The sequence below is a fragment of the Oratosquilla oratoria genome, chromosome 12 (assembly GCF_046742065.1).
Source record: "Oratosquilla oratoria isolate Oo_2021 chromosome 12, ASM4674206v1, whole genome shotgun sequence".
Classification (NCBI taxonomy): Eukaryota; Metazoa; Arthropoda; class Malacostraca; order Stomatopoda; family Squillidae; genus Oratosquilla; species Oratosquilla oratoria.
The window spans coordinates 17780635-17796134 of NC_134788.1; the positions used below are offsets into that span (position 1 = coordinate 17780635).

General features: G+C 38.8%; 1 protein-coding gene across 2 annotated transcripts; it reads right to left on the reverse strand.

The window, feature by feature from the left end:
* Positions 1-2255: 2255 nt before the first annotated feature.
* LOC143031023 (BTB/POZ domain-containing protein 6-B-like) lies at positions 2256-13463 on the reverse strand. 2 transcript variants are annotated; one of them, XM_076194373.1, is made up of 5 exons: positions 13446-13463; positions 4822-4982; positions 4472-4708; positions 3814-3953; positions 2256-3670 (listed from the first exon to the last, which is right to left on the reverse strand). In XM_076194373.1, the coding sequence occupies exons 2-5, from the start codon at positions 4960-4962 to the stop codon at positions 2932-2934; spliced, it is 1257 nt and encodes a 418-aa protein (XP_076050488.1). In that variant the 5' UTR covers positions 4963-4982; positions 13446-13463; the 3' UTR covers positions 2256-2931. The 2 variants fall into 2 exon arrangements, with proteins under 2 accessions (XP_076050488.1, XP_076050487.1); XM_076194372.1 differs by lacking the exon at positions 13446-13463 and having other exon boundaries at positions 4822-5007.
* Between the last annotated feature and the right edge of the window lie 2037 nt (positions 13464-15500).

The following is a 15500-nucleotide window of genomic DNA, read 5'->3' on the forward strand; positions in this document are numbered from 1 at the left end:
CTTTGATCAAATGACATGGAAATCACACATTTTAAAGAAAATAAGTCAAATAATGCAACCATATGCTAGTTTGTTTTATACAAAATCGTGCATTTGAGTATATACCCATTGCTATATACCCATTGCTTTCGCTCCGACTTTCGCATCACTCACACGTTACAAATCACGTCACGTCCATACCAACCATCCAGGCACACTATGCATCATTCATTCATGCTCTTTCGCCACAATGATAATGATAATAAGTTTAGGAAAGACCGATTAGCGTAGTTTTAGTATTGTGAGTAAGTGATGCGTACGTGCCTATATCCAATATTATGGTGTTTCCTACTGATTCCTGCATTATTGTATGATAAGATTGAAGTATTTATAAGCCATACAAAGTGGTTTCATAGTGTTTCCACTGTCATAATCATAATACAGTGCCAATAACTTATAATACTAAATGAACTCGCATACCCGACGCCAAAAACATATCCCCCACGCCCCGTCCTCCCTCTCCTCCCCTCCACCGCGATTGTCGGCGACCGCCACATTTACAACTTCGAAGGATTATTGTGGCCAAACCAAGGTGAGTTGGACCTTACTATTTTTTGGGGACCTGCGGGTGGGCAGTATAAGGCATTTAAGCAAGTTTAGGCAAAATCGGGAAGATTGACCATGATGGCCAGATATTCGGTTTTAAAAGGGGTCTTTTGAGGCCTATTTGCATACAGGACGGGTGAAGCAGTTTACTCCAAACACCTCCCTATCTTTCTGTCATTTTTCTCTATCTCCATCTATCCTCCCTCCATTCTCAACTTGCCAAAAAGTTATCTGATACTTCCCCCACTCTCTCCTTTTAGAACATTTACATCCAAAACTCTTCTTCTGGTTACCACTATATAGTCCATTAAAGTCCTATCTACCACCCTCTCCCGTGTACTTATTCTTGAATTTCTTCCTATCGTCAACTGTCTAGACACATCCCCACCATGATCTCTCCATTACGATTTTTTCCAGGAACTCCAAACTTCCCAACCACTCTGTCTATTGGTTAATCTCCAACCTCAGCATTAAGGTTTTCCAATACAATTACACTGACATTTCTCCCTAAATTCTATGCACTCATTTAAATCTATCCAAAAAGCTTCCCTTTCCTCTACATTCTTCTCACTACCACGCCCATATGCACTTACTAAAACACACATCTCCCTTCCCAACTTCACCTTCATCCACATTAACCTTGAAGAAACCACCACACGCTTGCCTATCTCTTCACTTACTAGTATGGACACCCCCTCGACCTTTCTTCACTCCTGGCACCCTCCCAAACTCAAATTCGCCCCTACCTAGTTTCACTCGATGCCAACATATCCATCTTTCTTCTCACAAACATACTGCCTATCCCTTATTTTTAACTCTCATTTGTATCACATCCACGCACATTGAAAGATCCAAACCTTAGGGCTCTGGTTCGAAAACTCCTTTCAGATCTTTGTCATAATTATTCGTGTCCATTACATATATATATATACATATATATACACATATATATACATATATATATATATATATATATATATACATATGTATATATATACATATATATACACATATATATACATATATATATATATATATATATATATATACATATGTATATATATTTCTATTTGGCAATAAATCAATATGCATGAAGTGCAGATAATGAAAAGAACACAGTTCAAAATAACAATTACAATTGTCGAGGACAACACAAAAAAGCATGTAAGCTTATTTCCATTGTGGGTCTCTCTCCCTCTCTCTCTATACATACATATATATATATATATATATATATATATATATATATATATATATATATATATACATATATATACATATATATACATATATATATATATATATACACATATATACATATATATACATATGTACATATATACATACATATATATATATATATATATATACATATATACATATATATGTACATATATACATACATATATATACATATATATATATATATATATATATATATATATATATATGAGAGAGAGACTGGGTGGAGGAAGAATAAGCGAAGATGGGTTGGAACTTTTTATTGCTTCCAGCCCATCTTCGCTTATTCTTCCTCCACCCAGTCTCTCATCTGTCTAAACCATTCATCATATATATATATATATATCTATATATATGCATATATATATATATGTGCATATATATATATATATATATATATATATATATATATATATATATATATATATATATATATATAATGTTATCAAAACAAATGTACAAGAACAAGTAAATGTTATTGTAAACTTCATCACACAATGACCCTTGTATAAAATAATAGAAGCTTAATCATGTAGTAAACATAATTGCAGATATTACGAATAGCTGGAAATAGAAGTTGACATATTTGTACAGGAATACAAAAGACTTTTGTTTTATTCTGTGGCTGATTTCTTATCATTACATATATATTCTTATTTCTATTCATTCTATATTATTATTATTATTTGTGAAAGGAGAGGAAAACGTGATGTGACGTCATGTCGACGGTTTGTAGGCGCTGGACCACGACTGGCAGAGTCGTCACCGCAACGCTCGCGAGCAGTTCAAACCAAAGACAACACGACACCCTCTTCCCCCATCTACGGTGGCACCCATCACACACTTGGCCCTGGCTGCTGCTGCTGCTGCCTAACCTTTGGGACTCGTTGCTGCAGTGACAGGGTTGATGACCACACAGACCGCAAAGCTCCTTTGACGCTTCATTCTGGTTGGCCCCAAACCTTTCTCATCTGCTTCGCTTCGCCGTTAGGAACAGGCCCCGCCCACCTGTGACATGACGCTCTCGTCTGTTCGTTTCACTTTCGAAAGCCAAACCCAAACTGGCTTCACAGAACCGAGGCTACGCAGTGGCGTGCCCACTTCCTAACTCCTTGTCGGCTCACAGAAATAAAACGAACATCCATGCCTTTCATGCCATGTAAGAGTAATGTTCCCATTCCTCCCATTTGCAAGATATAGTATATCCAACTCAACATCATCTTTGGGATAGAACACTATGTAATGTCGCTTATCATTCTGAAGGGCAACTGGATTCGTAAAAATGAATTCCATGTCTTCAGAAGTCGCTGAGCCTACAATTTTTAGTTCATTGTCCATTATGTCAATTGTTCCACCGCAGCCCTCCAAAACTCTCACGTAGTGAACCTCAATCGTTACACTGCTCCGAAGATCGCTAACCAACATAACTCTTGAAGACGAAGGGTATTTATCTCTATCATCACTTTTACGAATTCTATAATCAGAGCAAAAAAGGCCCTTCTTCTCCCTGATCTTTGGGCTCCTGACCCCCCCGGTAGAACAGAGAGGTGTGTCCTCTGGGAGGGTTGAGAGGTCGGCGCACCTCTTCTTGAGCTCTGGGCACCTGCCTCCCCTCCTAGGACAGAGAGGTATGTCCTCTGGGAGGGTCGAGAGGTCGGCGCCGCTAATCGCCCTATGGATGTGGAAGCACTCCGTGTGAGTCAGCACGTTCGTGTCGAAGACGCCTTTGACGAACTCGTCGCAGGACATGTTCAGGAACCGCACCTCCTTCAGCAGGTCCCCGATCTTCTCACGCACTGCACTCCCTGACGGCTCCTCCTCCGGGCCTAGCTGGGCTCTTCCCCTGCAACGAAAAGAGACACATACCACTCACAGAATCCCATCATGTGGTCAATGGCCAAATACCTAACCACAGCCGCATTTTATATCAAGTTGAAAACAAAAGAGAACCGGCCACAAAGCAAGAGGACATGCACAAGTATTTACCAGGCAATCAGTCCTTTGAGGGGGACAGCCTCGGAAGAGAAGCCGATGTAGTCGCTCTTCACCAAATCCCTCAAGGTTTCTTGGTTCAGGTGAGATACCATCTCGGGCGACATGACAGCATCTGGGTCACGATTCAGCATCTGTGGAACAAATGTCAGAATAATTAGATTTAAGACCCGCTGACGATTCGACAGGAGGACAACAGGCAACAATTTGTACACGAATCAGAAAGATGGAGAAAGAGAGGAATATGGCGGGGAGGCGCGGAGGGAGAACATCGGGGGCGTGCACATGGTTGGACGGGCTTCGGCCATGTTCCACACATCAACAGCATTATTTTACATACACAGATGAATGCAGCAACTCGACAAAACGAAACATGCTGTACAGAGAACACACACACACATACACACACACACACACACACACACACACAAACACACACACACACACACACACACACACACACACACACACACACACACACACACACACACACACACACACACACACACATATATATATATATATATATATATATGTATATATATATATATATATATATATATATATATATATATATATATATATATATATATATATAATTCAAGGAAGAACAGAGTCAGATAAACGAGGGAAATGACCCCCCCCCCCATACCTGCACACAAGCTTTCTTTGCAGATTCCATCTTGTACTTGTGGGCCAGGGCATACACCTTGACAGCCTCTTCGACCGACCCCAGGTCCATTCGGTCCAGGTACGTGTGGTCCAAAAGCTTCCGGAAGACCTCATGGGAATCCTGTGGAAGAGTGAGCGGCTCACCGGTAGCAGCCTTGGGTCCCATCAGCATATCGTCGAGCACGGGGGACTTCATGGACAGGATCAGCCTGTGGGCCTGAGGAAGACGCGGATTACTCCCAATGCCGTCCTCGGGGGCAACGTGCCTGAAACCATCGTCCCACCTTGCTCAAGGAGGGCAAGATCTTCAAGGCGAGTCCCCACGCTTACCTTGATGCAGACACCGTCTTCTGGAAAGATGATGTCCAGGTCGCTGTGCTTGGCCGAGGTGTACAGGTACTCCAGGCACTCCGTGTTGTTGTTCAAGACCATCTGCCACGCCTGGTCACCCAAGGTTCCCGTTTTGACCATGTTGGCTCTTCAGGTGCTGCCTGGAAATGTCAACTGTTTTAGCTGTGTGTATCTTCGACAATAAGCGACAAGTTTCTCATTTACTCTCTTATATAATTTCCATCATCTTATAATGTGTAGCTATCTTGTCCTATATTTATTACACCTGATCCTGAAGATGTCTTATCAAAGATGATACATTCAAATAAATGGGAGATTACGGACACCTAGCTTACGCTCACCCGATTAAAACATAATTAATGGAAAAAGTGAGAATGCTAAAAAGAAGTTCAACAACTATAAGAATGCTACACACACACACACACACATACACACACACACACACATACACACACACACACACAGACACACACACACACACACACACACACACACACACACACACACACACACATATATATATATATATATATATATATATATATATATACATATATTGTATACTTAGGGCGCAGGTTTTCTTTTATACACACTGAATTGAATTTGTCTGGCACTTCTGGGATGCTGTCGAAAACTAACGCAGTCTATATGTTCAAATGCATTACTGGAGACTGTGAGCTCTTTCCTCGTAGCTATGTTGGTCATACGACATGCAGCCTTAGCAGACGTTTAACTCTCCACCTCCAACAGGGAGCCATTAAAAATCATGTTGAACAGTATCACAAGTCTGTGTTGGATAGAGCAACCATTGTTCATAACACTGAAGTGCTAGCCCAGTGTAATAATATTAAGGAACTAAAAATGTTAGAGGCTGTGTATATAAGAGAATTGTCTCCTGTGATCAATGTACAGGCTAATTTGTTGTCTGCTATTTCTTTATTTAATACATCCTCGCGACATGCTATACATAACCTCCCTGTGTATGCTAAGCACGCTACTTCACCTCACCTTACTCCGACTCCTACTCTCCCCCCCTCAGCTCTACCTCCCCCTTCCCCTCCCCCTCCTCAAGCTCTGAGAAAGTCTTCCAGGGTCAGGTCATCGGAGGTTTAAAGATCGCGCTTGACCTAAGAGTGTAGCATTCTAATTTTTTCCTGTGACCATGTAACGTATCTGTAGATTGTGTTGCCTTAACTATTCTTGTAACTTGATAATGACTCTATGTAGTCGAAACGTCAAATATTAAAATGGAGAACTTTGGAAAGTTCGTTTCCGCTCATCCTCCCAATATTAGAACTTTAGTGAGGAAATTTGAAAATATCAAGAAGAAAATTAATAACTGTGAAAATGCTGTGGTGTTCAATTCAGTGTGTATATACATATATATATATATATATATATATATATATTTATATATATATGTATATGTATATATATATATATATATATATATATATATATATATATATATATTTACTATAATAAAGTAGTAGCCTCTGTCCGTCTGTCTGTTTGTTTGATCCCAAACTTCTCCTAGGGTTTTGCAGATAGACCCCAATAACTATATATATTCTGATGCCCTATCACTCCAGGCACTTGGATAACTATGTTTCATTTAAGAAATATATTTTGGTTAGGGTTAAGGGTTAAAGTTAGGTGGAGTATGGTTAGGTTAGGGATTATTCACGAACTCGCAGCGGGTAATTTTGCTAGTATAAATATATATATATGTATAACAATCTAACTGATCTAATTATTAATGCACAAAATACATTTATCCCCCTAAAGTCAATACGGAAAAATAGTAATACTCCCAAATGGATGACGGACAGATTGAAACATGAGATCGGAATGAAAAGAGGACTTTACGTAAAAATGAAAAACGGGGAATCACACCTTAGATCAAGATATAACGAAATGGCAAAGCTGGTTAAAAGGAATACACGTTCAGCGAAACGTAATTATGAAATCAAGGTTGCCAGTCAAGCAAAATCCAACCCAAAGGGTTTCTTTCACCTCTATAGAACAAAAAATAAAGAAAGAATAGGACCAATTAAAAACGATGAAAATGTCATGATTGAATCGGAAGAAAAAATGAGTGAGGAGTTTAACAATTATTTTCTATCGGTGTTTACTAATGAGAGGTTAGATAAAGTACCTGACTGCGATCCGATTTTCAGAGGGGATGAAGAAAGTAGTCTAACTAATATCAGCATTAGTAAAGAGGAAGTAGTCAAGCAGATTGACAGACTTAAAGCTACAAAATCTCCGGGTCCAGACGAAATTTTTCCAAGAATGCTTAAAGAGTGTAAATTTGAAATCTGCGACCAGTTAACTGAAATATTCAATAAATCGGTAGACACTGGTTCTGTTCCTACTGCTTGGAGGCAGGCAAACGTTGTTCCTGTTTTTAAGAAGGGAGATAGATCGTCTATATGCAACTACAGGCCAATCAGTTTGACATCGGTTATAGGAAAAATACTTGAATCAATAATAGTAAATAGACTCAGAGAACACATTGAGGGGCATAATTTAATTCGTGTTTCACAGCATGGTTTCTCCAAGGGTAAGTCATGTGTGACTAATCTTCTATCCTTTTACACTAAGGTATATAAGGCGGCAGACAACAATGAAAATTACGATGTTATTTACCTTGACTTTAGCAAAGCGTTCGACAAAGTGCCACACCAGAGACTACTAAATAAAATCAAAACCCATGGCATAGGAGGAAAAGTGTTAGAATGGATTAGAGCTTGGATTAGTAACAGAAAACTGCGGGTCACCATAAATGGAATAAAACCTAGGTGGGGCAATGTTACTAGCGGAGTCCCCCAGGGCTCGGTTTTGGGTCCCTGTGTAGTTCATTATGTATATAAACGACTTAGACGAAGGGTTAAATAGTGATGTTAGTAAGTTTGCGGACGACACTAAAATAGGACGCCTAATTAGGTCAGGAGACGACGCCCAGATTCTGCAGGATGACCTTAATAAGCCGTTAACATGGTCAGTGAAATGGCAAATGAACTTCAATATCTCTAAGTGTAGCGTGTTAAACGTAGGGCTACACAACCCCGAAAATAGATACAACTTAGATAACACGTTTTTAGAAAAACCTGAGTGCGAGAGGGACTTGGGAGTTCTGGTGAGTCCGGACCTTAAAACCAGGAAGCAGTGTATTAGCGCCAGAAATAAAGCTACAGTTTTGGTCTCCGTCCTACAGAATGGACATCAATTCACTAGAATCAGTACAGAGAAGAATGACCAAAATGATACAAGGACTCGGAAATTTGCCTTACGAAGAGAGGCTTAGGCACCTAAACTTACACTCTCTGGAAAGACCCAGAGTGCGGGGTGATCTAATAGAAGTGTTCAAGTGGATCAAAGGCTATAACAAGGGTGATGCAAACAAGGTCATCATAATAAAACAACAGGGCAGGACTCGCAGTAATGGGTATAAACTGGACAAATTTAGATTTAAGAAGGAAATAGGCAAGAATTGGTTTACTAATAGGGTGGTCGATGAATGGAATAAACTTAGTAACCATGTAGTAAGCGCTGAAACTATCAGTTGTTTTAAAAAACGATTAGACAACTTTATGGATGGGGATGACAGGTGGTGATGGATACGGAGCTGCCTAGTGTAGGCCTTATGGTCTTTTGCAGTCTCCTTTATTTCTTATGTTCTTATGTTCTTATATATATATATATATATATATATATAATATATATATATACTGTATATATATACATATATGTATATATATATATATACATATATGTATATATATATATATATATTATATATATATATATATTATATACTATATATATTATATATATATACTATATATATATGTATATATATATATATATATATATTGTATATATATGTATATATATATATATATATTGTATATATATATATGTATATATATTGTATATATATAAATATTGTATATATATGTATATATTGTATATACATATATATATATATATATATATATATATATATATATATATATATATATATATAACTACAAAGTAATGTCGTAACACATTAGTAAATTTCAACAAAAACCCACTGTGTTGGATAAGAAGAAATGAAATAAATAGATTCCATATATTTCGATCACGGACTGTGATCCTCTTCAGTGGAATACAGAGTAGAGGAGCAAAAGGCATGTCTTATAAACAGTAAAAGAAGAAACATGGATAGGACTCAGGTAGCGTCTAATGCTTTGCGGGGCAGGTCACCCGCCTTCACCAGAGATGGTAGTAATTTGTGGACTGCCCAGATGGTCATCTGACTGCATTACCACCTGGGCAGTCCACAAATTACTACCATCTCTGGTGAAGGCGGGTGACCTGCCCCGCAAAGCATTAGACGCTACCTGAGTCCTATCCATGTTTCTTCTTTTACTGTTTATAAGACATGCCTTTTGCTCCTCTACTCTGTATTCCACTGAAGAGGATCACAGTCCGTGATCGAAATATATGGAATCTATTTATTTCATTTCTTCTTATCCAACACAGTGGGTTTTTGTTGAAATATATATATATATATATATATATATATATATATATATATATATATATATATATATATATATACATATATGCAAAGTAGACCACTTGGAAAAAGAAACTAACGAAGCAGAGCGCTTTCGTATATTACATCTTCAGTGCAACAAGTACATAGTGATAGGAATACATAGACATTATATACATAATACAAAGGAACCAGGACAGTTTTTGAATAAGCATACCGACCAATTACCCCCTAGAGAGCGGAAGGTCATGGTCGATTATCTTACGATGGTCGAGCGACATTAGGTCACATTCGCCAAGGAGAGCGGAAGGTCATCGTCAATTATCTTACGATGGTCGACATCAGGTCACAGTCGCCAAAGAGAGCGGAAGGTCATTGTCAATTATCTTACGATGGTCGGGCGACATCAGGTCACATTCGCCAAGGGTCACTGTTTCTACTACTTATATAGGGCGACATTAAGTCAATTTGTTGAATTACATTTTACATGATATTATCTTACTAATTTCTTGACAAATGAAATTATCAAGTTTGTACAAGCCTTTATGTAGGTTGGTATTTTGATTACTAGTGGTATGAATCAAACTGCACTCTATTAAATTTCTTACTATTATGTTGTTGGTATAATAGATTGCCTGGGCATTACCCCAATCAACTGGATGATTATTTAATTCAATATGCTTGAATATACCACTAGAATGATAGCCATCCCTGACATTTTTCTTGTGTTGTTCAATTCTAATGTTTAAGGGTTTGGCAGTTTGACCTATGTAAAATTGATTACACATTTTGCAAGGAATTTTATAAATGCATCCTTTTTTTATTTCAATACTATTGTTGATAAGTTTATGTTTTACTGTACTATCATGTTTAAAAACTACCTTTACGTTAAATCTTTTTAATAATTCTGTGATACTTAACAAATTTTCTTGAAATGGTAAAATTAAAACATTGTGATAATTGAAAGGTGATTTAGGCTGAGGAGTTAAAAATTATTTCCATGCAAAATTGTAAGCAATATCAAGGAATTGCTTAGGGTATTTTAATTCTAGCCCAACGCTCTGCTTCGTTAGTTTCTTTTTCCAAGTGATCTACTTTGCATAAGTGAACACACGTACCCGTGTTCTTATTAGCATATACATATATATATACATTGTATATATATATATATATATATATATATATCATATACTATATATATTATATATATATGTATATATATACTATATGTATTATAATATATATATATATATATATATATATATTATATACTATATTATATATATATATATATATACTATATATATTCCATATATATATATATTTTTTATATATATATATAGGTATATATATATGTATATATGTATGTATATATATATATATATATATATATATATATATATATATATATATTTGTGTGTGTGTGTGTGTGTGTGTGTGTGTGTGTGTGTGTGTGTGTGTGTGTGTGTGTGTGTGTGTGTGTGTGCGTATGTTGATGAAGGTGGAAAAAGAAATCACGGGTCTAGTTCCGAGTTCCTGAGTTTATTCCTGACCGGTTTCGCTCTATGCTTCTTCAGAGGAATGTGACTCTGGAGTGAAGCTGGCGGTATACATAGTCTGAGTAAGACCGCGTTCCCTCCTTGGAGGTGGGTTACGTTTGGTTGTACAATGGCTTTTAATACAATGAACAATAGTGATAATAAAGTATACAATAAATTGTTGTGATGTTATTAAAATTTATGGTATACTTTATTATCACTATTGTTCATTGTATTAAAAGCCATTGTACAACCAAACGTAACCCACCTCCAAGGAGGGAACGCGGTCTTACTCAGATTATGTATACCGCCAGCTTCACTCCAGAGTCACATTCCTCTGAAGAAGCATAGAGCGAAACCGGTCAGGAATAAACTCAGGAACTCGGAACTAGACCCGTGACTTCTTTTTCCACCTTCATCAACTTGTCACAATGTACCAGCATATATATATATGTATATATATTGTATATATATATATATGTTTATATATATATATTGTATTTATATATATTACACTGGCCTGCGTTTATTTGATTTTTTTTCAAAGGCCGAAGGTTTTTCAAGTGATTTATAGGTTTTTTTGTGCGCTGAATCCAAAAATGCCATCCGTTTCCTTGGATCAGGTCTAGTTTTTGAGATATGAGAAGTGCGACTTTTGGGCCTTGTATACTACTAAGTATAAGGAAAACGAGGCTGCAGGTATTGCCTATTCTTATTTTTTTTTTTTTTTTGCATAAAAATTATACTGTAGCACCCCAAAACTGATACTGAAACCTAATGATGTTTTTGTTTACTTTCAGGAAACTGAAACCGAAACTGAAACTGAAACTACATTGACAAACAGCATTGACAACACTGAAACTGAAAATGGTTTAGAAAAGTGTGATCTCCAATCAATGTGACTGATTTTATAAGAATCTGTGCTTTTTACAAGAATCTGTGCTTCTTGTGTTTCTATTTTGGACACGTATCCTAGATTGACAGAAAATGGAACGCAAATGCACAAATCATCCTGATAGGTTCTGCTACATATGTGGTAATGTGATTCTTCCTCGTCGACTAGCAAATATAACTGATTTTGTGAAGAAGGCATATCATGCTTACTTTGGAGTTAAGCTTGGGGACCAGGACAAGCCATTTGCACCCCATGTTAGCTGCAAAACATGTGTCGAGAACTTGCGTGATTGGAGAAATAAAAAAAGGAAGAGTATGCCATTCGCTGTTCCAATGGTTTGGAGAGAGGGTAAAGATCATGTGTCAGACTGCTATTTCTGCATGACTAATCTTAAAGGAGTCAACCGCAAGAACAAGCATTGTATTCAGTATCCTAATGTTCCGTCTGCCATACTACCAGTCCCTCATGGTCCAGGCCTGCCCGTTCCCGAGCCAGATGTTGCAATGGAATCTAGCTCTGAATCGGAATCTGATAACACACTAGACAGGGCAGAGGGTGGAGAATACATGCCAGAAGAGAATGACCGGCCAGTGCCTCTAACACAAGCAGATCTCAATGACCTGACACGGGATCTAAACCTATCAAAGGAATCAGCACAGCTTCTGGGTTCTCGTCTTTGTGAGAAAAATTTGCTAGCACCTGAGACAACATTCTTATGGTACCGAGAGCGTGAAAGATAATTTAGACAGTTCTTCACAACCCAGAAGGACTCGTCATTAGTTTACTGCAACAACATTGCTGGTTTGATTCAATCAATGGGGCTGGACTATGTTGCTACTGAATGGAGACTGTTCATCGACTCTTCCAGCAGAAGTCTCAAGACAGTCCTCCTTCACAACGGAAATAAATACTCTTTAATTCCAATCGGTCATTCGGTACAAATGAAAGAAACTCATGACAACATGGATCAGCTACTGTCTGCTCTGAACTACAATGACCATGGTTGGTTGATCTTTGGAGATCTTAAGGTAGTTGGATTGGTTTTGGGACTACAGGGTGGGTACACAAAGTATCCATGCTTTTTGTATTTGTGGGATAGTCGGGCTGATGCTCAACATTTTGTCAGACAAGAATGGCCACCACGACAACGTTTGGAACCTGGTTCACACAATGTTCAGGCTCGTTCTCTTGTTGAATCAAACAAGGTCTTACTCCCACCTTTACATATCAAACTGAGACTGATGAAGAACTTTGTGAAGGCAATGGACAAGGACGGCATGGGATTTACTTTTCTTCAGCAGAAGTTTCCTCGGATCAGTCTGGAAAAGCTTAAGGCTGGCATCTTTGATGGGCCTCAGATAAGGGAACTTATGAAGGACTCAATGTTTGACGATGCACTGAATGCAGCTGAGCTGTCCGTTTGGTGGTCGCTTAAGTCAGTGATAAGAAACTTTCTAGGAAATAACCGAAGTGCAGAATACGAGAAAGAAGTCGATGAGCTCTTGAACAGCTATCAAAAATTAGGGGCTCGCATGTCAGTCAAAATGCACTTTCTACGGTCCCACTTAGACTATTTCCCTCAGAACTGTGGTGACTTCAGTGAGGAACAGGGAGAACTCACCAGGATATTCGTGTCATGGAAGAACGCTACCAAGGCCGGTGGGATGTGAACTTTCTTGCGGACTACTGTTGGTGTTTGAAACGAGACGTGGTGGCTGCCCAACACAGGAGAAAGTCACTGAAAAGGCCCTTCATCCATGATTAGATTTTCTGTAATATATCCTCTTTATCTTCTGAACTATGCAAGAAAAAATTATTTCTTTTGTCAAGAATTTTTTTTCCAAAATCAAAGGGAATAAATAGCACTAAATGGCGTTTTTAATTATTTTTACCGCCTCGTATCTCAAAAACGTGACCTGATTGAACAAAATGAGTGTGATTTTTAGATTCTGCATAGCAAATTACCCTAGAATCAGTTATCAGATGCTTTACCTTTGAAACTTCGCAGCCCAGTGTTTTATATATATATATATAAATATGTATGTATATATATATATATATATTGTATATATATATATTGTATATATATATATATGTATATATATATACATATATATATACATATATATATATATAATGTATATACATATATATATTAGTATATACATGTATATACATATATACATATATATATGTATATATATATTCATATATATATATATATATATAAATATATATATATCGTCGTCGGCACCCACTCGTGTCCGAGTATTGGGTTCTAGTCATTCGTCTCCTATCTTCGTTGATGTTTATGTTTAGTATGACTAGCGAGGCCTAGTCGGTGGTGGAAGAGCCGCGGGCAGTGTTCTCAGGGGAGTGTGGGGGAAGGACGGGGTTGTTCTCGTCGCTCGCTTCTTCTCCTTCTTCTTACCTCATCATTTTCCCTCCTCCTCTCCTCAAAGTCCTCGGTGCCTTGGCGTGTTGTACTCCCCCATACTGTCCGGTCCCTGTTGGTCATTGCCAGGGTGCGCTTCTGCTGGTCCTTGTAGCGCAGTTTAGGTGCTCCCCGTGGTCTGGTCCTGTTGGCGAGCTCGCCATAGAGCATTTTCTTGGGGAGCCTGGATGGGTCCATTCTGTGGACGTGCCCTGCCCAGCGGAGGCGGTGGTGGATGATGGTGGCCTCAACGCTGGTCATTGAAGCTCTGTCCAGAACTTCCAGGTTGGTGGTGTGACTCTCCCAAGTAATATTTAAAATTTGCCTTATTAGCTTATATTGTTGGAAGCGTTCCAGGTTTTGTATATCGCTTCTGTATAGGGTCCATGTTTCGCAGGCGTATAAGAGCGTGGAGAGGACTACTGCCTTGAAGACCATGATTTTAGTGGTCATCGTCAGTGCGCGGTTGTTGAACACGCGGTAATGGAGTCGACCAAAGGCGGAGTGGGCTGCCCTGATCCTGTTCTCCACGTCTTTCTTGCATGTGGGAGTAGATGTTAAGATGCTTCCTAGGTATGTAAACTGGTCCACTTCTTCTAGAGGTTGGCCATTTACGATGGTGTTGGTATTAGGGAGCAGGAGAACAGGTGGGTGTTGGACTAGTATTTTGGTCTTATCTGTATTGACCTGCATCCCAAAACGTTCATAGGCTTCATTGTATGCATCTGCTAGTGATTGAAGGTCCTCCGCAGTCTGACCTGGGGTGGCGTTGTCATCGGCGTATTGCAGCTCTCGCACCGGACATATGGTGGTCTTAGTTTTAGCGCCGAGTCGAGCCAGGTTAAAAACTCCCCCGTCCATGCGGAAACGGAGGTCGATTGAAGGTGTGTCTGGTGTTATCTCGTTAAGCATCGCTGCTGTGTAAAGAGAGAAACACGTTGGAGCCAGAACACAGCCCTGTTTCAGACCACCTTTGATGGGGAATGGCTCGGAGAGGGAGTTCTGGTGGTATACTCTCCCCACCATTTCATCGTGCAGGGCACGCACCAGGGTGACCAAGTCGGGTGGGCAGCCAAACCTAGCGAGGACTGCCCACATAGCGGGTCGGGGTACTTTATCGAAGGCCTTTTTTAAGTCCCAGAAGATAAACATTGCGGGCTGCTGTTGTTCAAGGCTCTTCTCTTGTAGTTGCCGTGCGCAGATCATGTCAATGGTCCCACGGGAAGGTCGAAATCCACACTG

Coding starts and splice junctions, on each gene's coding strand:
- LOC143031023 (XM_076194373.1), bottom strand. CDS start 4,962: ATGGTCAAAACGGGAACCTTGGGTGACCAGGCGTGGCAGATGGTCTTG. Junction 4,709..4,821: donor AAGACGGTGTCTGCATCAAG/GTAAGCGTGGGG, acceptor CGTCTTCCTCAG/GCCCACAGGCTGATCCTGTC. Junction 3,954..4,471: donor CAAAGAAAGCTTGTGTGCAG/GTATGGGGGGGG, acceptor TTTGTTCCACAG/ATGCTGAATCGTGACCCAGA.